At 44.7% G+C, this 22,771-nt stretch overlaps 2 protein-coding genes across 9 annotated transcripts in view; one reads left to right on the top strand and one right to left on the bottom strand.

Annotated features, from left to right (window-relative positions):
* Nucleotides 1–22,771, top strand: part of CENPP (centromere protein P) — a 319,520-nt gene that overhangs the window by 123,103 nt on the left and 173,646 nt on the right. The window lies entirely within an intron of this gene.
* ASPN (asporin) overlaps nt 17,737–22,771 on the bottom strand; it is a 50,131-nt gene continuing 45,096 nt past the window's right edge. For both annotated transcript variants that reach the window (XM_090022532.1, XM_090022533.1), the window contains one exon: nt 17,737–19,259. In XM_090022532.1, the coding sequence (XP_089878658.1) occupies nt 19,062–19,259 (198 nt within the window). In that variant the 3' untranslated portion in view covers nt 17,737–19,061. The remainder of the gene's footprint in view (nt 19,260–22,771) is intronic.

Genomic DNA, 22,771 nt, shown 5'->3' with positions numbered 1-22,771 from the left:
TTGCTTGCTTATTTGGAAGGCTAAAAGACATCACTCTTAGCTAAGATTTCAATTAAATATTGATCATGGGGTGCCTAAGGACCAGACTTAATTACCTGGACTCATCCCTTCCCCTTCTATATTTCCACTCCTATTCACGATGGTGTAAGTTGTAATTGATTCAAAATCCACTGGAATCAGTAAATCAGGTGAAGATTAGACTGAATTTAGGACTCTGTAAACAATCACATTTCTAAGTAGATCATAGCTACTATCAAAAATCTCATTTGTTTAATTCAGTGACAAGTAGATGGAAAAATAATTTGTTGCTATGTTTAGAAGAAGGAATTGCTGCTTAGAATCCGTGTGGCCCAACAAACCTTTTAAAATTAAATATATGTTTGTAGTGAATGCTTTTTAGCTGGCTGATGTGAAAGAAAAAAGACTAGGTAAAATGGTAGTCAACAGTAGTCTACAAAGGTGTTTCCAAACCTTTAAAAACTCAACAGCTTCAGGGCAAAGAAACCAATTTAACCCCATCTGAGAAGCCACAATTGTTTAAAAGGGTAGTGTACTATCCGGTGAGAGTAAACTTTAATTAGGATAGACATGCATGTAGACTGTTTATTTTGATGATGAAGAAGAAGGAAGTATTTAGTTGAAAAGATTCTTAAACTGAAGGGAAGAACTTCAGGTGCCCAAACTCATGTGGTCCTATAAAGTAATAAATATGGATACATCCAGACAAGTGTGTACTTACATTTCCCCAAGGACAACTAGTAGTGGTACATACTTGTGTCACTGCTAGCTGTCCTGAGGAAATGCCCATGCACACCTTCTTTGGCATGGGACAGATTGCTGAGTGGGATAGGGGAGGGTGGGACAAGCACCTCAGCAGCCTTACCTAAAGTCCTGGGAGCCTCCCAGGGCTGCAGCAATACCAATCCTGGTGTGCAGAGCCCGGGTGGCAGCCAGAGTGTGGTTCTGGCCAGCCAGGCTCCGGTTTTGGGCCATGCACACTGCTGCCACATGCACCACCCTACTTTTCTCAGTGCACTTTTTGATACTGGGATTTGCTGTTATCTAAATTTGGTCCCACACTGCAAATATGCAGCATGGAGAGCCAAGTCACATGCACAAGGTGCATTTTTTGGTGCCTCTGACAGCAGCGTTCCTGGGACAGACAAGAGCGCTAGTGCCCCCCCCCAACCAAGAGAGTGTGCCAGGAGAAGTGGTCCCCCTGTGGCCGATCCTGCTGATCCGGAAGTGCCAGCGGTGTGCCCAGGAGTGCCAGTGGCACGCTGCTGCCAGTTGCAAGTTGGTGGGATTGGCCATGGGGGACACCCCCCCCCCAGCTTGCAGGATCAGCTGTGGGGGGAACCTCCTTTCCCCCAGTCTGTGGATCAGCTGTGGGGGTGTAAGTGCCTCCCTCCTCGTCCCCCCCCACGACTCAGAAGGCACCAGTTGCCCATGCACCCAAGGGATATTTTAGCCCAACTCCTAATTAATCCATAATCAATCTGGGAAGAGGGCTATACTAATTGAGCTGTGCTGTTTTTGGCACTTGAGCTAACTTGAGTGTTTCTCCACAGCATTGCATTCTGCTACCATGTTTTACCACAGGGCTATCCAACTTCAAAACTGCAGAGGAGTCACCTGCCACACCAGTTGGCTCTGGGTACACACTGGACGGGCCACTTGCTGCAAGAACTCCCAACTGTCCTTTTTTTCATTCTAAATTAGTCTTAGTCATAGAATTTGGGGCATCAACATGTATAAATCTTGCTTACTTTTTTTTATGCCATTCAAGTTGTATTTGAAATCTTGTCACTATATCTTGTCACTATATCCAGAACAGTCATTACTTGTACAACTTGTGTGTACTGTTAGTAAGTGTGTAATTCAGAACTGTGACTTTACACTACACTATATCTTGAAATAGATTTTAAAAATTTAATATTTTGTTACAATATATCTTTGTTTTGCTTAGTAATTCCCAGCTCTTAAATCACACTTTTCATCAGTAGGTCACAGAGTACTTTACCAGTGAGATACGTATCTTTATCCCCATTTTAATGATGGAAAAACAAAGGCTCAGAGAATTGATTTGGTCACCTATCAGACAAATTACAGAGCTAGGTATAGAGGTAGGTGTTCTGATTATCTAATGCTCTAACCAAAAGGCAGCACTGCTTACCAAACCTAAGGATTTCCTTTAAGCAAGGTTTACTGTTTGGGTTGAAACTACTGATTCTGCTTTTGGGCTATATTAATTTATTTGTTATGTAGTTTACAAGAACTGCTTGTTTTATATAGTGGGATTAGGCTGCCATCCTCTGGTGAAATTTTGGTAGCTATTCTATATAGAACTGATGGATTTAAGAGGAACCCATTATTTTAAAGCTTAGAAAATAGTGTTCAAGGTTTTTATAAGAATATTTTAGGCAGTTTCTGTATACAGAGCATTTGTATTTCAGAGAAATGTTAATGAAGTTTGAGAAACATGGGTTTTAAAGACACTGATCATCGGAACTGTGGGGTTTTTTTTAAAAAGTGCAATGAGATTTCTGTGCTTACATGGGGATCCTGCTTTCTGGGCCTGACTGATTAGCTACACAAGGGTTGTTTCTCAACTGGTATTATGTCTGTGGACTAGACAAAGGATGGAAGCAGTTTTTGGACCATTTGCCTATGAACCATGTGCTCCGCTGTTACATGTATATGGTGACTACATCATTTATTTAACTATATAAAAAAATTCCTGTTCCATTTTTTGGTCAGTTCTTTCATGGTAATGAACATTTGTCGTGGGCAAAGGTAATATTTGACATATTCCAGATGCCTTTGAAACCTTTTTGAAACATTGCAAAAAGCAAGTGGACAGCCATAAAACCAGGATCCCTGTTGATCATGTATGTCTCTGATTAAAAAAAAAATCCCCAATTTTCAGATTAGAAAAAGTAACCCAAAATCCACATTAAAATGAAATCTGTGATTAAAGTGAAACACCACTATATATAGTGGAAGAAACAACACAATTTATTATGTATACATGAATTAAAGAAAAGGAAGGAATTTCAAAATAAATATTTTATAATACTGTCCTTCAGACTTGACACTATTCCGCAATCTGAAGAATGCTTTTTTATTTTAAATAAAAATCTCACATGGTATTAGCCAGATAGAAGCTGAGGTAAGCAAAATAAAACATGGATAGTTGAGGGTATTTGAATACTTTTTATGCAGAACCACATTTTTATAATATTTAAGTATTCATGACAATAAAAATGATTACTTAAAATTACTGAAAACAATCAAAATACACCATTTTTCTGCATTTGTTTTGTTCAGAATCTGTTTCTGTTCCTTTCCGGAACGTCTTGAGGTTTATGATTGAAGCTGTTAACAATATATATATGTGTAGGTGTTTCATTTTAATCATGGCAGAATGTGGATTTTGGGTAATTTTTTTTTAATCCAAAAATTGGGGATTTTTTTAAATCGGAGAAAACCAGTGTGGCGGAACGCTGGGCTAGGGATTCCGGCACTGCTTGGGGAGCTGCGGGCTTTACGGAACGGGCGAGCGCACGGCTTGTGGGGTGAGATTGGAGGTAGCTTTATGACTGCCTTCGAGGTTCGCCGAGTTGGCGCAAGTAGACGACTTAGAGTAAGTTACTAGTTTTTTATAATAAGTTTGTAGGATGTCTGTTGGTTCACGGGGTTCCAGAGTAAGCCCTTGTGTTCTAACCCGATGGGCTAGGTGCGGCTGCCAACTCCTTATGTCCCAGAACTGGTCAGCAGCTCATTGAGATAGAGTGTTAGTGGTTGAAGTTATTAAGATAAAGTAAAAATTTGTTTTATTCACTCACCTGGCCTCACCCTCTTACGAATAAGAGGGGAGACCAGCTGGAACGAAGTTGCAGTAAACATAAGTATAGAAAGCGTAGATATGCTGTCTAAGCTACGAAGATAGGCAGTCAAGAGGTGGAGTCTCCGATGTTTCTTCAGTTACAGTATGCTGGATACAAAGGGGGTCTGTTGGCCCACAGGGTTAACTAGTGAGCCTTGCTTTCCACCCCTTGCGGGATAGGTGCGGCTACTCACCTACTTAGTCCTAGGGCTGGTCAACAGCTCATGAACAGGATGATAGATAACAAAACTGTAATGTGGTGAATCGCTGTAGATTGTCGGATTTTCGAGGCCTTGGTTTTCGCTGGGATACGCCCAGGCAGGGAGGCTGAGGACTGGCTACAGGGTGATCAAGCCTGAAGGGTCGTTCAGTCGTCATCTCTGCTACTTCTTGCCTCTATGCCTCTTTATAGATGTTGGTTGGACTGCCTCTCTGACACTGACTATGATATAAGCTAAGCATACAGGGATAGGATAGTTTTCTTTTACATAATAGTTACTAGGTAGATTTTCTACATAAGTTTCATTTCTGCAGGAATGACACTTATAGATAAGCAATGAAACTTACAAAATACGCATGTGCAGCTTAATACAAGCGTGGGAAAATATAAAGCTTTCATTTTGATTAGAAGCCAAAACTACAAGGTTACATAAATGTGAGAGTGCCGCGCGGCAGTTATACAGAAATAAAATAAGACATTTACAACCAGGATCCCTGATGATCAAACACTTTAAAAATGGTGGCAACGACAAAAATTATATTGGAAGGAGCAGGTGCTATTTTGTATAGTTTCATTTTCTGGCACTAGGAGGGGGGCTATGGCAAATTTTGGGGTGGCTGAAGCACCCCCTCCCCATAGTCCTCCTCCCAGCGCTGCCATCACCTGCCCCGGCCCAGCTTCTCCATTGGGAAGAGCTTGGTGCAGCCCTGGCCCCAGCCCATAGTGGCAGCCCACCATTCCCTGGCACACATCCAGAGGCACATACTTCTGATACCCTCCCGTGCCATGTGTAGTGGCGGGAACCTCATCCCACTCTGTGTGTCCCCTGCAAAAGCTGCTCATAGCTCTGTCCTGTGCCCTGTCCTGCCCCAGTGCTATCCCCACTATCTCACTGCAGGGGTCTCAATCTGCCCCCCCACCCTTTCCCCCACAACAGACTTACCAGCTGGACGCTGCTCTCCACGCTGCTGGGCTGCATATCGGCAGTCGGATCCATATGGCTTGTTAAAAATCAGCCATCAGTATCGGCACAAAATATTTCTTATCAGTGCACCCCCAAGTTATCTATTCAGGAAGTCTTTGGCTTCTCTGACTACCTTTGTAATGTAATTATACTACATCTAATTGCAAAATTGGTGAAACTGACTTAGGAGTTAGCTCTCAATACTTCTAGACTAGCCAGTAGGGCCCCCGTTACACGTGCAATGATCTAATGTGCAATCCACACAATCTCGCCTCCTGCCATGCCACATGTACATGTGTATTGCAGCAGCTGCTTCTCCCAGCCACAGGGATGCATGAAACCCCCAGAGCTGGGAGATCATAGTTGCCATCATCTCCTAGCTCCAGGGGTTTTCTGCACTCCTGGGTTTGGAAGACCATGACAGTTTCAATCTCCAAACCCCAGTGGCTCCATGCACTCCTGGGCCTGGGAGATCACATACATGCTCCAGGTTCTTCCAGGACCCAGTGTCCACAGTTGCAGGATTCTGGGTCTGCATGTTGCCAGGACCCAGAGTTGGCAGCTGATGGGGCTAAGAGTCCCTTCAGTTGTGGGATTCCCAGCCCTGGCAGGGTATGATACACCCCTGTGGCAGGAAGCCCCATCAGCTCTCTGCTACATGTGCAAATTAAAGCTCAATAGTAACCAGCTATAAAGTTAGTACACATTTTTAAGGTCTAACTTTATAGCTGGTTGGAGCCTTGTGTAGTGCGATAGCTGCTTTTCACTTGTAGCTGGTCTCAAGGTATTGCACAATTAAGTAGTTAATTATGCCATACCTGTAACGTATACAGGGGGGACTTAGCTGACTACATCTTGTCAATTTCAAGGCTGCTATTGGAGGCATGAGGCAATCTCCAAAATAAAATAATGAAGTGCAAAAACCCTTAGCATAGGCTGTTTCTGTAGTTAAGCAACATTTTTGCAGTGAGTTTAGGCAGAGTAGACTAGACAAATTGGAAGAAGTCTCATGAGGTTTAGTAAGGAGAAATGCAAAGTCCTGCACTTAGCCAGTCAGATTGTTCCATCCTACGGAGCAACTATGCAGAAAAGGACCTGAGGACTACAGTAGACAATATTCTGAATATGGACTCAACAGTGTTTCCTTGATGCCCATAAAGCTAACAGCATAGTGGGCTGTGTTAGTAGGACTGTTGCCACCATATTGAGGGAAGTGATTCTGCCCTTCTGGTAGGCACTGGTAAGGCCACACCTTGAGTACTGTGTTTAGTTTTGGCCCCCCACTACAGAAAGGGTGTGGTCAAATTGGAGAGAGTCCGGCAGAGGGCAATGAAAATTGTTCAGGGGTTGGGCACATGACTTGTGAAGAGAGGCTGAGAGAACTGGGCTTATTGAGTGCAGGAGGGAAGACTATGGGGGGATTTAATAGCAACCTTCAACTACCTCCAAGGAGGATGGAGCTAGACTGTTGTTGGTGGTGGCAGATGACAGAACAAAGAGCAATAGTTTCAAGTTGCAGCAGGGAAAGTTTAGGTTAGATGTTTTAGGAGAAGCTTTCTCACTAGGAGAGTAGTAAAGCACTGGAACAGGTTTCCCAGAGAGATTGTGGAATCTTCATCCTTAGAGGTTTTTTAAGACTCAGCTAGACATAGCTTTGTCTGGGATGATATAGTTGGGGGTGTCCCTGCTTTGAGCAAGGGGGTTGGACTACATTATCTCCTTGAGGTCCTTTCCAGCCCTGATTGTCTATGGGCACCTATGCAGAAGCAGCAAGACTGTAGTTACAGCATGTTGGAGCAAACTCAGTTGAATCTGCTTGAGCAGGGTAATTATCATGCTCCAACAGACTCCAGTGTTTCCTGTATTATCATTCCCGCGCTTAAAAATGATTCATAGATTCATAGATTCATAGATGCTAGGGTCGGAAGGGACCTCAATAGATCATCGAGTCCGACCCCCTGCATAAGCAGGAAAGAGTGCTGGGCCTACATTACCCCAGCTAGATACACATCCAACCTTCTCTTGAATACCCCCAGGGTAGGGGAGAGCACCACCTCCCTTGGGAGCCCGTTCCAGACCTTGGCCACTCGAACTGTGAAGAAGTTCCTCCTAATATCTAATCTAAATCTGCTCTCCTCCAGCTTGTGGCCATTATTTCTTGTAACCCCCGGGGGCGCCTTGGTGAATAAATACTCACCAATTCCCTTCTGTGCCCCCCTGACGAACTTATAGGCAGCCACCAGGTCACCTCTCAACCTTCTCTTGCGGAGGCTGAAAAGGTCCAGTTTCTCTAATCTCTCCTCATAGGGCTTGGCCTGCAGGCCCTTAACCATACGAGTGGCCCTTCTCTGGACCCTCTCCAGGTTATCCGCATCTTTCTTGAAGTGCGGCGCCCAGAATTGCACGCAGTACTCCAGCTGCGGTCTGACCAGCGCCCGATAGAGGGGAAGTATCACCTCCTTGGACTTATTTGTCATGCATCTGCTGATGCACGATAAAGTGCCATTGGCTTTTCTGATGGTTTCATCACACTGCCGACTCATGTTCATCTTGGAGTCTACTAGGACTCCAAGATCCCTTTCCACTTCCGTGCCACCCAGCAGGTCATTTCCTAGGCTGTAGGTGTGCTGGACATTTTTCCTCCCTAGATGCAGCACTTTGCATTTCTCCTTGTTGAACTGCATTCTGTTGTTTTCTGCCCACTTGTCTAACCTGTCCAGGTCTGCTTGCAGCTGTTCCCTGCCCTCCGGCGTGTCCACTTCGCCCCATAGCTTAGTGTCATCTGCAAACTTGGACAGAGTACATTTCACCCCCTCGTCCAAGTCGCTGATGAAGACATTAAAGAGTATCGGTCCAAGCACCGAGCCCTGCGGGACCCCACTGCCCACACTCTTCCAGGTCGAAACCGACCCATCCACCACAACTCTCTGGGTGCAACCCTCCAGCCAATTCTCCACCCACCGGACTGTGCAGTCATCCAAGTCACAGCCCCTTAACTTGTTCACCAGTATGGGGTGGGATACCGTGTCAAAGGCCTTCCTGAAGTCCAAGTATACGACATCCACCCCTCCTCCTGCGTCGAGGCGTTTTGTGACCTGGTCATAAAAAGAGACTAGATTGGTCAGGCACGATCTACCTGCCACGAACCCGTGCTGGTTTCCCCTCAGCATAATTTGTCCTGCCAGGCTCTCACAAATGTGAGCCTTGATGATTTTCTCAAAGATTTTGCCAAGGATGGAGGTGAGACTGACTGGCCTATAGTTACCCGGGTCCTCCTTCCTCCCCTTCTTGAAAATGGGAACCACATTGGCCCTTTTCCAGTCCTCCGGGACTTGACCCGTGCGCCACGAGCGTTCAAATATTCCCGCCAGTGGCTCTGCAATGATGTCGGCCAGTGCCTTCAGTACCCTCGGATGGAGCTCATCCGGGCCTGCCGACTTAAAGGCATCCAGTTCCTCCAAGTGACCCTGCACCACCTCAGGGTCCACGCATGGAAGTCTGGTGCCTTGCTGCTGCCTCCCTACACTCCCAGTGAGAGACTTGTCATGCCTCTCGCTTAGGAACACTGAGGCGAAGAACTCGTTGAGGAGTTCAGCCTTGTCCCCTCTGTCCGTCACCAATTGTTTCTGCCCATTTAGCAGAGGTCCTATTCCTCCCTGGGCCTTCCTTTTACTCCCTATATATCTAAAAAACAATTTCTTATTGTCTTTTACTTGGGTTGCCATCCTCAGCTCCATGGTAGCTTTGGCCTGTCTAACTGCCTCCCTACAAGCACGAGCAGAAGAGGTATATTCCTCTTTGGTGATCTCTCCCTGTTTCCACTTTTTATGTGCTCCCCTTTTGGCCCTTAGTCTGCCCAGGATTTCTCTGGTCAGCCAGGGAAGCCTCCTGGCCCCTTTCCCTCTTTTACCTCGCACGGGGATCGTCTCGCTTTGTGCGAGAAGGATAGCTTCCTTAAGGCACAGCCACCCTTCTTGGGCTCCCATCGTTTCAAAACTACTACTCTGCAGTGCATCCTTCACTAATCGCCTGAGTTTGCTGAAATCAGCTTTCCTAAAGTCCAGCACGTTCACCCTACTGGTTACCTTACCCACTCGACGCCTTATGTTTAATTGTACTTTTAGGTGATCACTGTCCCCCAGATGGCTACCGATCTGTAGGTCCCCTACTATGTCATCCCCCGTTGCCAATACCAGATCCAGTAAGGCATTCCCCCTAGTGGGACCATGTACCTCCTGCGTCAGGTGGAGGTCCTGTACACAGGTTAGAAACCTGCGTGAGCGGTGGGACTTTGCTGTCTGTGTCTCCCAGCAGATGTCCGGGTAGTTTAGGTCCCCCATGACCACCGCCTCTTTAGCTTTTATGGTCTCTGAGAGTTGCCTCAGGAGCCCCAAATCTATTTCTTCCCCTTGATGTGGGGGTCTGTAGCAGACCCCTACCACCAAATCCTTTTCTCCTTGCCCCCCATGTAGCCTAACCCACAGTCCTTCTACTTCCTCATCCTTTGATTCTGTCTTGATGAGGGTTGATGTATATTGCTCCTTAACATAGAGCGCAACCCCTCCCCCCCTTTTCCCCACTCTGTCCTTTCTGTACAATCTATAGCCCTCAATATGTACCGCCCAGTCGTGGGATGGATCCCACCAGGTTTCCGTCAGCCCCACTAAGTCGTAGTCGTTTAGTGCAACCAGGAGCGCTAGTTCATCCTGCTTGTTCCCCATGCTCCTAGCATTAGTATATAGGCACTTGAGCCCTGTGACTGGTGCTTTTGCTACCCCCTCGCTCCAAGTCCTAAAGGGCTTTTTGTCCCTAACCTTCCCGTTCCTTACCTGTGCCGTATTGCTGTCCACCCCCTGCCTTTCACGTTCCCAAAGCTCTCTTTCTTCAGGCTGGGCTGTCCTTGTGGGTGCCACCTGGTTTGGTGGTCCACAGCCTCCCCCACCCTCATCTTCCCCTCCCCCCGACGAGCCTAGTTTAAAGCCCGCCGGAGGAGATCCGCCAACCTGGAAGAAAACACACGCTTACCTTTGGGGGACAGGTGAAGTCCATCCCAGCTGAGCATGTCCCTCGTTGTAATCTGTGGGTCATTGTCCAGGAAGCCGAAGCCTGCCCCGAGACACCACTGCCGAAGCCGCCAGTTGGTCTCTCGGATGCAGTTCTCATGCCGTCTTCCACGTCTGTTCACTGGTAGGATGGAAGAGAATACCACCTGTGCACCAAATTCCCTCAGCACGCTGCCGAGAGCCTGGTAGTCCGCCATCAGGTGATCGGGGGTTCTCCTGGCCGCATCATTAGTACCCACATGGACAAGGACCATGGGGTAGTAATCGGCCGGGGCGCTTTATCTAAAGCTCATTCAATGAGCAGGGACACTGATACGTAAGATGCCCCAGGCATTTTAATTACAGCGGCTCTTGGAGTTGCTCTGAATACAGCATCCTTCCCTCCCTCCACTCCTGTATATATACCCTATAGATGCATCCAGACAAACACTCATGTGCCTCTTTCAGTGTCTCAAACCCCTTTGGTGCTGGCCCCAGATCTAGCTCTCCCTGGCTGCAGACCCAGAAGGAGCCAGGCAGGGTTATTTTGTCCCAAGTGGCACAACTTGTACCACACCAAAGTGCATGTTCAGGCACATGCGCTGAAGCAGAAAGCCCTGGCTCAAATTTGCACCGCTTCTGTTTGAGCTGCTACAAGCTCACATGCCTGCATGTGTAGACACGCCCCATGATTCTAAGTGCCTGGCCTTTTTTTCCCCCCAGTTCCAAGGCTATGCACTTAAATACACTGCATCTCTGCTTGCTTTGGGGTACATTGTTCAATGTGTGAACAGTCAGAAATTCGAGAATTTTAAATACTATTATAATCAGTTTGCTACCAATCAATTCATAGGCTCATAAACTGGAAGTAGGAGTACAGCAATGTAATTCCTCTAGGTGTGGAACAATAATGTAGGGTGATTTCCTACAGGAAGCTTCAGGCTTTTGGGTTTGAGATTCTCTCTTGTATGCCCAAAGATAAGTAACTGTATATGGGTTTATAACAGAATGAGGTAGGCCTGGGTCAAATTGTGAACAGCCTTTTTTGTGACTTCTGTGTAGTATTGTGCCCAGATAAACATCTAACATTGCCCTTGAGAGAAGGTTTTAGATTGTATTCATAGTTTCATAGTAGTCTGGGGTCAGAAGGGACCTGAACAGATCATCTAATCACATGATCCCAGAAAGGTGTTCGTCTAACCTCTTTTTTTGAATTTACCCAAGGTAGGAGCAAGGACCACTTCCCTAGGAAGTTGGTTCCAGATCCTAGCCACCCTAACAGTGAAATAGTGCCTCCTAATCTCTAACCTGAACCTGTTCTCCAGCAGCTTCTGGCCATTGTTCCTCGTTGTCCCAGGTGCTGCTGGGGGGAATAGGGCCCTTCCTATTTGCTGCTGATCTCCCCTAACGAGTTTGTAGACAGACACCAAATCCCCCCTCGGCCTTAGCTTCTCTGCCCTAAAGCTCACAGTTATCGTGGCTGTGCAAACCTAAGTGTAGAAATGCAACAAATTAATTAACAGAATTGTATAAATGAATGCATGGCCTTTGGAATAGCTATTGCTTATGCTATCCTGTTTTTAAATCCCCTTCCTCTTTTCTTTTATGGCTTCCTTGGGGAGGTAGTCACATTTTGAACGTAAGTTCTTTTTCATATCTACTGCCTTTTAATTAAGAGGTACTTTCCACTTTAGGTCGCTGAAAAAGATACAGTAGTTTAATTTCATCATTTGAGCCATGTTTTTTTCTTTCTGAGAGGTCTGTTTCTTTAAATTGTGTTGAAGCATTGCTCTTGTATATAGGTTAATAAAAAAAAGTCCAACTTCAGATACTCTCTTTCAGTGTATTTAACCTGCTCTCCACATTGCCAGTGTTACTCGTCTTTTGTTATGGGCCTGATGCAGGAATTTTGGGGTGAAAAATTTAGTGCTTGTATTGTACTGTTCATTAGATTAGGTTGATTGTGATAGCTCCTTCTGGGTTTCATATGTATTACTTTAATAATTCTCTGTCCTTACATGACATGCCGTTTTCACTACTGCTGCTACTGATGGATGCCTTTAAAGCCTTCTAAGGTGCAAAGTACTGGTACTTAGTAGACTGAGGCTTTAGTCATTTCCATTAGGGACCACAAGCTATTTGTCATATGGTTAGGAAGCAGTCAATTGGCCAATCAAATTATGTCATTTTACTGGTCAGTTAACATCCTTTTATTTGACTGCAATAAAAATTTTTCTAATATTCCATGAAATCAAGAATGATTTTGTATAGGTGGCATCTGTTACTAAGGGCAGAAGTGAAGGATTTTTGTCTCTCAGACCTTCAGGATGTGCTCTCTCACGCGCGCTGTTTCTCGCTCTCTTGCTATCGCTATGTATAAGCCAAAAGAATTGCAGATCTTCAGGTAGAAACCAAGAGCATACAAGTATTTACCCAGTTTCTCTTGAAACAAAGAGGGTCTGGGGTCTGGAACCAGCTTCCAAGAGAAGTGGTGCTGGCCCCTACCCTGGGGTTGTTTAAGAGGAGGTTAGATGAACATCTTGCTGGGGTCATCTGACCCCAGTATTCTTTCCTGCCGTGACAGGGGGTCGGACTAGATGATCTGCTCAGGTCCCTTCCGACCCTAGAAACTATGAAACTATGAAAAAGAACACACAAGTGTCGACACAGTTTCTCGTGGAAGAAAAATTCTCTTGGACAACATTGAGACGGTCCAGAGGAGGGCCACCTGCACGATTCGGGGACTACAGGGCAGACCCTACAATGAGAGACTGCAGGAACTGAACCTGTTCAGCCTTCACAAGAGAAGGCTGAGGGGGGACCTGGTGACCATCTATAAACTCACCAGGGGGGACCAGAAGGGTTTGGGAGAGACCTTGTTTCCCCTAGCGCCCCCTGGCATAACAAGGAATAACGGCCACAAGTTGTTGGAGAGTAGGTTTAGATTAGACATCCGTAAAAGCTACTTCACAGTTAGGGTGGGTAGGATCTGGAACCAACTTCCAAGGGAAGTGGTGCTGGCTCCTACCCTGGGGATCTTTAAGAAGAGGCTTGATGCCTACCTGGCTGGTGTCATTTGAGCCAAGTTTTTCTCCTGCCCAGGCAGGGGGTCGGACTTGAAGATCTACAAGGTCCCTTCCGACCCGACTTCTATGATTCTATGAAATGGCAGTCCTGGGAGAAAAATAACCCATCTCTAATTCTGTAGATGCTAGTGATGGAGCCCAGGCTGCTCCCAGCAGGGCTTGCAGCATCCCAGCTGCCTGCTGGGAGCAGTCCGGGCTCTGTGGTTGGCAGCAGCTACCCAGAGTCAGGGCCGGCTGCAGCCAGGAGGCGCCAGCATGGAGCTGATGCCGGAGCTGTGGAGCCCGGCACAGCTATTTGCAGCCTGCCCGCTGCTTGCTGCAGCTGTCTAGAGCCCAGGCTGGCTACAAACAGCTGCCCCGGGCTCCGGAGCCTGGTCATCCACTCTGTGCTGGGAGCTGCCTCAGGCCCCTCCCCCACTGCCAGCCACAGAGCCCAGGCTGGGAGGCAGGGGCTTTGGCTGGGGGGGAACAGGGCAGCAGGGCTGGGGGGGCAGGGGCTTTGTGTGGGAGGCAAGGGGCACACGCCATCCTGCCATGTACCCCATGCCCTCATTTTGTTTTTCTGGCATGCCAGCACTCTGGCACCTTCCAAGGTAGGCATTGTGGGGATTTTCAGCACTCCAACCAAAAAAATGTTGCCTACCCCTGCTGTAGAGCTAATTTCTGGAAGAGTTTCAGGTGGGAGAATGAATGCTTGTATGCTTTACCGCCACTTGAATCCTCCTGAAAACCAGGAGCAGCCGGAGCCTGCAGGCGGCTGGGAACTCAGCCCAGCGTAGCTGTGTGTGAAGCAGTATCCAGCAGGTAAATGTGTGAATGGGAAGGTGCATGGGGGAGGGAAAGGGTATGGAGGGGGGCAGAGCAAGGCCCCCTGCACCTCTGGGTGAGCTGCTCAGGCTCCTAGCATCCTGTGACTCACTCCAGTCCTGGGGCCCCATTCACCCCTCCCCCTGCCTCTGCCCCACTCCCTCATGGGGGGGGTCTCTATCTGCCCCCCCCCACTTCCCATGACATACCTACCTGTTGGTGGGGGGGGGTATGCATGTGCACAAGGACGCACATGCTAAGCCCCACCAAATCATATTTTCTTCCGCCTATGTTTGTGGCTGTTCCTTCTCCCACCTCTTCTAGGAGCAGGCATCAGCAGCATTGAAAAACTTTACTAGCCATCTGCTGTGACCATGGCTAAGGCACAGAGACATCAGATACTATAGCCAGGTCTGTGGTTACCATGGTGACAATGAGTAGAGTTATGGCTCCAGGCATTCCATGAGACTTGCAGGCTGGGTTTGAGGATTTGACCTGTTTATTTTAAACTGTTTGGTTAAAACACTGGTAGTACTTCACACTGAAAGAAGTTCTCTTGCTGAATCTACCAAAAAGTATCCACATTTTGATGGAAAGTGACAAACGTTTTTCCTCAGTTCTCCACAGGACTTATTCAGCACACCAGCTGGTTGGATGTAGGATGGTTGAGAGGTGCAGCAGCTTCAATCTTAAAAATGCTGCATTTATAATCCATCCTCTTCTATTTATCTGTCGGATATCAACAAAGATGAGTATTGGAAATTATTGCGATCATTGTCCATAGCTCCTCTTCCAGTTCTTTTTTTTTGTTTGTTTTTGTTTCCTATCAATGTCCTTTCCCTGTCCCTCTTTTGGGACCCTTCTCACAAGAACCTGTTATAAACCCAAGTGGCTTCTTTTATTTATCAGGGAGCCACAAAGGAAATTCCTCATGAATTGCAGGGAAGAGTTCTCTATTCTTGGCATTCCCACAAGTGTCTGTAGAAGGTATGGTAGAACATCTGAGGAAACGGGTAACCCACATTTACTCAAAACTAGGCAGTCCATAGGAATTTCTGATAGATTCCAATTGGCAAGAACTTACTTTCCAGAGAACAAGTTCTCTTTTTCAGTCAGGGGTGCACAGAAGTGAGAGCTACCAGGGTAATAGTTATAGCATGCCTATTCTGTAGAACACAAGTGGCCAACCTGTGGTGTGTATACCACACGTGGCACAGGAAAGCTCTGTGTGTGGCACGTGACAAATCAGGGAAAGGACTGATAGAGCTGGGAGCAGGAAGCAGAACAGCAGTTCAGGTATAAGGGCAGGAGGTAGAAAGCAGAGCAGCAGATTAAGCAGGGGAAGGAGTATTGGTGTGGCACTCAGGGAGGATGCAGGGTTAATTTGTGGCATACCTGCTGAAGAGGTTGGTCCCCACTGCCATAGAACACCATCCTCAAAGACAACATATTGGCAATGTACTGTATAAACAAGTAAGGAGATGTGATCTTCCCCTCTGCCTGGAAGCACAAGTGCTAGGAATAGTTTAATTCACAATGGCTGTCTCTACTAGCTTACATGTTTCAGGGACAGTGGTGACTTAACGATCTTTTTACTTAACTTCCATGGCTTCCATTAATACAGGGCTGTCCAACTTCTAAGTGGCTGAGGGCAGCACAAGCAGGGGCCACACTAGAGGGGGCCAAGGACCCAAAGTACTGCGTTCCTTGCTGTGGCAGTGCACTCCTGCTTCTGTACCCTGCACTCTGCCACTGCCCCATGCAGCCAGGAAATTCCCCCTGCTCCATTGCATGCCCCTCCCACTACCATCCCCACTGCACCATTTTCTCCCTCTGCTGCACCCTGCTGATGCACCATATGGCTAGGCACCCCCACTGCTGTACCACATGTAGGGTATCTTCCCACTGCACTGCATGCCCCAACACGGCACCACACACTCAGGTACCCCTCTGCTGTTCCCTGTGCCCCAGATGCACTGTGTGCCCAGATGCCCCCCTGCTCCACCTGCTGCTGCCCTGAGTACCCACACTATACCGTTCTCCCTGACTCACCCTTAGCTCTGCAGCTATGAGTTTTCCTGGTGCATTATGCCACTTAGGCACCCCAGGCTGCAGATTCCTTAGTACTGAAGGTAGTGCTGTGCCCTGCCCTCGAGCAGAGGCCTGGGAGAAAGGGCTTTTTCTGCAGCCAGAACAGTGTTTGGAGTGGGAGGTGGGTGAGAGGTTGGGAGATGCAATTTAACCCATGTAGTCTTTGGGCTCCCATTTGGACTGCCCTATGTTAAAGAACAGGTAGCCCAAACTGCTCACTTTCCTTGCCTGTCAGAGCACTCAGCAATACAAAGCTTGAATTAAGAGGTGACTGATAAAATGTTGAAATTGTTTTAGCCTTTTGTATCCTGGTGTAGAAGCACAAGGAGATGCGTGGTTCATGCATGGCCCCAACAGATGCTACTAATGAGAAAAATCTGTTCTTGCTGTGTGTGCACATTTGCAGTGGTCATACAGTAACAGTGTTTTAAAGAAGCATTGTTTTGTTTTACAGTAAATAATAATCCTGTCTGTTTTTCCTTTTTCTACTGCTGCCATTCTGGTCTCTCTCATTACTTCTGTCTTTACTCCAGCCAACACTCTACTCTTTATCATAGAAGCATCTCTTAAAGGTGATAGGAAGATTATTGTGTGAAGTGAAGTAGCTGTCAACTGGTTTGCCACTATCTGAAAGTAACATGGTTTTTGGAACTAAGTGCACAGTGTGAAAAAGCTAGGGCTATGTTTACATTGAAAGCACTAATACATCCTCCTACCTGTGGCTGAAATGATTATAATGCAGGAAGTCTGCAGTGTAAACCTGGACAGAGTGCTAAAGTAGTACTTGCCAATCTCGCTACTCCCAGGAACATTTGTCACTTCTATCATGCCAAGCACAGCATATTCTACTCGGAGATCTCCCTCAGTTTGTACTCATTGCACCTTACCTAAAACTAGCCAGTTTTTTTCTTGACTAACATTCACAAGCTCTATTGACTACAATAACATTGTAGCAGAAGCAGACTGTGAGAAAGATAATGATGTGTGAAGAAGATTTTGAAGGCTTCATCTAAAACATTGGCTTTCAAACTTTTTTGGCTGCTTACCCATTTATCTACAAAATATTTCTGCTTGTACTCCCCACACCATAGGAAGAGTGTTGACATTGACATCAAGATGTGGAAATACCATTGGTTAATAATCAGCCAGAAGCTGCATTGCCATTATTAAAATTTCAGCACAAATCCCCTAGCAAAATGCTAGATATCCCAGGAGGTACATGTACCTCAGTTTGAAAAACACTTTTCTAAAGGATGCTAATATTTTGGAGTACTTGGAGTACCTTGGAGAAAAAAATGAGAGGAAGAGTGCTGTTGAATCTTTATGCAGTGTTGCCTTCATATAGTCCTTCTCTATCATTTCTCACTAGAATTGCACGTAAAAGAAACACTAATGTCTGGAAAATCTTATTAAAAACTGTTAAATGATTTGTAGTATGAGCAGCACTAGCAAAATGTACAATTAATAATCCCAAAAAATAATTTATAAATGTAAGAGATCTTCAGAAATTATATCCATTATGTATTTATAATTATGTTCTGGGATTATAAATTTTTGCAAAAAATTAAAGAAAATGTACTAAGATTAGTGGTTTCTGTTATCCTACCCACACAAGATATGGTCCAAACATGGCAAAATTGCTTTCAATCCAATGTTTTTATTACAAGAATACATTTCAGAGTATTCTTTAAGTTTACTTAATTTATGTTGAATGCCAGTGACAAATATACACTAAATAGATGTATAAAATATCCATTTTACAGTACTCTCAGTATGAATATTTTACATATTTGCCTACATATGCAGTCAGAACCATTAGCTTCCCACTACATGTTGCTCAGGTTCCACAACTTTAGGATAGTTATTAATTTTGTGGTCTGTCTAATCTATGTACAATTAAAATGGTAAATGGTATGTAAAATAAAGAACATGACTGCAGTTTATATAGATACACGTTACTATGTTTGTGGTAGCTTACAGACAGTTTAGTAAGTTCCTATTAATTATTAAGCTAATGTTAAACATTTAATGTTACCTTTATCAGAGTGCATCAAATTATGTTGGTAATGAGATTTTGAGCGTTTTTCAGTAAAAAGTTGCAAGGATAAATACAAAAGCCTAAAGAGGTTTTAAGGTCTTAATATCAGTTCTGCCTGTTTTAATGGCAGAGAAACTCAAAATAGAATACCTTTTAATTGAATCTTAGCCTTACTTATTTTAACAGTGACCATAATTGGCACATGACTTGGCCTTGAAATCTCATATTTTGTTTGCTATATTTTCATACATGCCATATACACACATTTAAATAATACATTCTCAGTACAGAAACATATCCTTAATAATAAAATTATTTTTACTTAATTTTCATTGTTTTTGTTAAGAAAGGAAATAATCTAATAGGAAACATTAACATGCAGTTTCCAGTACAGCTTTTATAAATTCTTCCTTGAAAATATCAAGTTTTTTTATGTAATTTACTCAAATTATAAATTGAACATTGTCAGATAAAACAAAGGATTGGTATTAAGGGTGTGGACAGACATGTATATAAAATACTTCCATTTCTCTCCCTTTTCAAAGGGCTTTTAGTTTGTACTTTTTCAGTAGCAGAGACATGCTGCTGCCTCCCAGTGAAAGTATCACTGCTAATCGCTTTAGTGTTATTCCTGTTTTATCATTTTTATGCAGTTCCAGCCAACTGATATTGCCATAGCACTGTTTGCTATTCATCGACTTGATTTTTGATAGGGTTTTAAGACTGTGTAAAGCACTATTTGTTACATCTGTCTGTGTCCCTTTATAGAAATCCTACCTTACAGCCTCTAAGTTAGTAGATATATTTGTTAACTGGTTAAGTTATGGTAAACTGCCATTTTTAAATAGATTTCAAGTATTATAAAATGAGAAATATAGGCTATTCCTATATTAAGATTGTTTGTGAAATATGCTAATTTTTGTGTTACTTTCGTAAATTTCCAAGTTGCACGCTATTTCTGCTTAAAATGCAACGGAATGTTGAAGGCTGAACTTCCCAGTATTTCATAGGGTTGTTGAATAAGCTGATTCCACTGTATAATGCCTTTTTCATGCTTCTTTCTGTTGGACAGAAGTCATTCACTCCCACTTTTGGAATATTGTTATTGTGAAGGAAGACTACCTGTAAGAATAAGAAATAGAAAAATGTCTGAAAAGAGTGGTGAAATTGTTAAAATGTATAATTGAGACTCTGTAAGCGATCTGATGTAAACTCCTATACAGTAGGGGTGCTGAAGATAAAGCATTGAATCTCTGAAGAAATTTTTTCCCCACACTTAGGCAGTAATTGTATCAGTCTCCATTTTTCAGCCTATCACAATGATTTGACTATTCTAAATTTTTTTCCTTTTAATGAGTGATATGTGTAATGTTTAATAGTGGATAATATAAAGACTTAAGTGAGGTATACCCTAGAAAAGGTTTGTCAATACAACTGTTTGAGTCTACCAATCTCAAAAAGCAAAATTTCATAGATTTCATAGACATTAGGGCTGGACGGGACCTCAGAAGATCATCGAGTCCAGCCCCCTGCCTGAGGGGTAGGAAGTCAGCTGCTTTCATAGGATCCCAGCAAGATAAGCATCCAAATTTCTCTTGAAGGTGCTCAGTGTAGGTGATTGAACCACCTGCGATGGCAGGCTATTTCAGACCTTGGGGGCTCAGACAGTAAAGAAATTCTTCCTTATGTCCAGCCTGAAATGGTCTTGCAGTAGTTTATGACCGTTTGACCTTGTCATCCCTTGGGGTGCTCTGGTGAACAAACGTTCCCCCAGATACTGGTAGTCATCTCTGATAAACTTATAGGTGGCCATCAGATCACCCCTGAGCCTGCGCTTTTCCAGGCTAAAGAGCACCATAGCTCTTAGCCTCTCATCGTAAGGTCTGTTTTCTTGACCTCTCATTATGCATGTGGCTCTTCTTTGGACTCTCTCAAGCTTCTCCACATCTTTTTTGAATTGTGAGGCCCAGAACTGAATGCAGCTACTCCAGCTGCAGCCTCACCAAGGCTGAGTACAAGGAGAGAATGACGTCCCGGGATTTGCTTGAGAAGCATCTATGGATGCAAGCCAGCGTTTTGGTTGCTTTAGTAGCTGCAGCATTGCATTGCAGGCTCATGTTCATCTTGTGGTCAGTGATGACCCCCAAGTCTCTTTCTTCCATAGTGCTAGCCAGTGTAGCACTGCCGAGCCTATAAGGATGCTGCATGTTTTTCCTTCCAAGGTGGAGAAGCTTGCATTTTTCAGTGTTAAACACCATCAGGTTCTCATCCGCCCATTTGCTGAGTCTGTCCAGGTCAGCCTGGATCACCCGCCTGTCTTGAGGTGCGGATGCTTTGCCCCGGAGTTTGGTGTTATTGGTGAACTTGGCCAGTCTGCTTCTGACTCCAGTGTCCACATCATTAATGAAGATGTTGAACAATATGGGTCCAAGGACAGAGCCTTAGGAGACCCCACTGGTCACAGAGCACTGTGACGATTGACTTCCATTAATTACTACCCTCTGGGTCCAATTACGGAGCCAATTTCCTAGCCAGTGAGAAAATAAATGGTTCTATAACTTGCACTATTGCAAGGCAACCGCATCTAAGTTTGGACTTTTGCAGCTATAATAAAATTGAAAAGACCATGCTGTCTGAGGTTGCTATGTCAGAATAGTTTTTGTAAAGACCTGGCCTCCAGGCTCAATCATTCTACCAGTTCAAGGCAGTAACCACATGCTGTCCCCACAGTGAAGAAGGGAGTGGAGCTGAGCCAGGGCTGTGCTCTGGGTGGGTGGTGGCAGAGCTGGCAAGGAGGTTACAGGTGGGCTAAGGCAAATTCTGGGGTGACTGTAGCCCCCCCACCCTGTAGCCCACCCTCCCAGTGCAGCCACTACCTGCCCTGAGCACAGCCCCAGCTCCCTAACAGACTTACCAGCTGGACGCTGTTCTCCCAGCTGTCATGCTGGCTGCATGCATGCTGTGGCTGCGCCCATGCATGCCATGTTTATCAGTGGCATTATCAGCCACATCAGACAAAAAAAGCCAATTGCTGATAATGTCAATTTTTCTTTTATCAGTGCTGATATGTTATAGACTGATGTATTGGTGCACCTTTAAAAAGGAGAGACCCTGACTGGAATGTTACTCGCAAATAGTGTGTCCAAAGAAGGGTATTTCTTAGACTGGGGAAATTAAGTAAGAGGACGCATTCTTGGCATATGTCTGAAAGGATGCAAGTATTCCCCTGGTCCTACTTAGATCAGAAAAGACTTTTGCTCTGGTAAGTGAGAGCATCTTTTGGAGCAGGGGCAGAAAGTTATATACATAGTGTGGGCTTCCCAAGAATCCCATGAGTGATGTATGTGAATGGTCAGATAAGAAACTGTATTTAAGCTTTGTCTTGAGAGCAAGTTTTGGTCTCTGTTTTTCTTGGGTTTAGGGAAGGCTGTAGACCCTCAGCCAACAAGCTGAATATCCTAGTTGACAGAAGGATCAGAGTTGGAAGCAGGTTTCTAACCTGTTGAGCTAAATAGAAGCTGCATTCTTGGGTTTAAGATGCTGAGCAGGATCTTATCATTTTTCTGTTTGTTCTTGCACCTCTGTTTATATCTCAGCATATGGTTACTGATTTCTTAGGTTTGTTCTTGTTAATTAATGAATCTTTTTGTTGTCTTTTCAACTTACTTATTGTCAAGTTAAGTGTAATTTCAGGGTATTTGACCAGAAAGGCAGGCCTCGTCCAAGGAAAGGGAGGGGGGGACGGACGGACAATGTTTTCTGCGTGCATGACTGGACAAGGGTAGTGTTCTTCTAGCTGGCAAAGTCCCTTTTGCTAAGGCCCGGGTGAGACAGATAAAGTTCAGACATAGGTCAGGGAAGGGGACCTTTGGATCATCTCAATCTGTTGTCAGTAGTTGAACAGTGGACAGGGAGGTGGTTGGAATGGAAGGGTAAACCTGAAGGTATGATAACACCCTGGCAGTGTGTCCTAGTAGTGCCTCTAGCAGCTGTATGCAGGGCCTGGGCATGTCAGAATGGCCATGAAATATTATACAATGTTTGTTGAATTCAGTAAAAAGCATTCTAAAAAAAGTTATCACTGTGCTATCCAGCTTACTCCTTGGATGCTAGCATTCATAGGATGGCAAAAGAGTTAATATTTGTGACTCATTGTATCATTGAGTTGGACGGGATTTCAGGAATCATCTGGTTTTACCCTCTAGGAGGAATGCTACCCTTAAATTCTCTCTGGTCAATGTTTATCCAGCTTCCCCTTGAAAACCTCTAGTGAAGGAAGTTCCTTGATTTCGCAGAACAGTCTGTTCCACTGCCTTACTGTTCTAATAATAAAAAAGTTTTTCTTGCTATCTAATCTAAATCTACTTCACTTAAATTTAAGTCATTGCTTCATGCCCCATCCTCTGTGGAAGGGGAATGCAATTAGTTCTTCTTCTTTATGGCAACCTTTCAGATATTTGAAAAACATGTACAATGTAAGTTAAAAGTGCCTTATTGGGGCTTATTTGTTTTTAACCATTTCTAAATAATAGATTTGAATTCAGCAACAGATTTCAGATTTTTATTAAGCAAGATTTAAAAATTCTAATTTTTCCCTACAATAGATAAAACAACTTTAAGAACTTTCATTAAAG

This window comes from Crocodylus siamensis, chromosome 11 (assembly GCF_052110815.1).
Source record: "Crocodylus siamensis isolate JL-2025a chromosome 11, ASM5211081v1, whole genome shotgun sequence".
NCBI classification, from domain to species: domain Eukaryota; kingdom Metazoa; phylum Chordata; order Crocodylia; family Crocodylidae; genus Crocodylus; species Crocodylus siamensis.
This window is presented reverse-complemented; position numbering and strand designations above follow the sequence as displayed.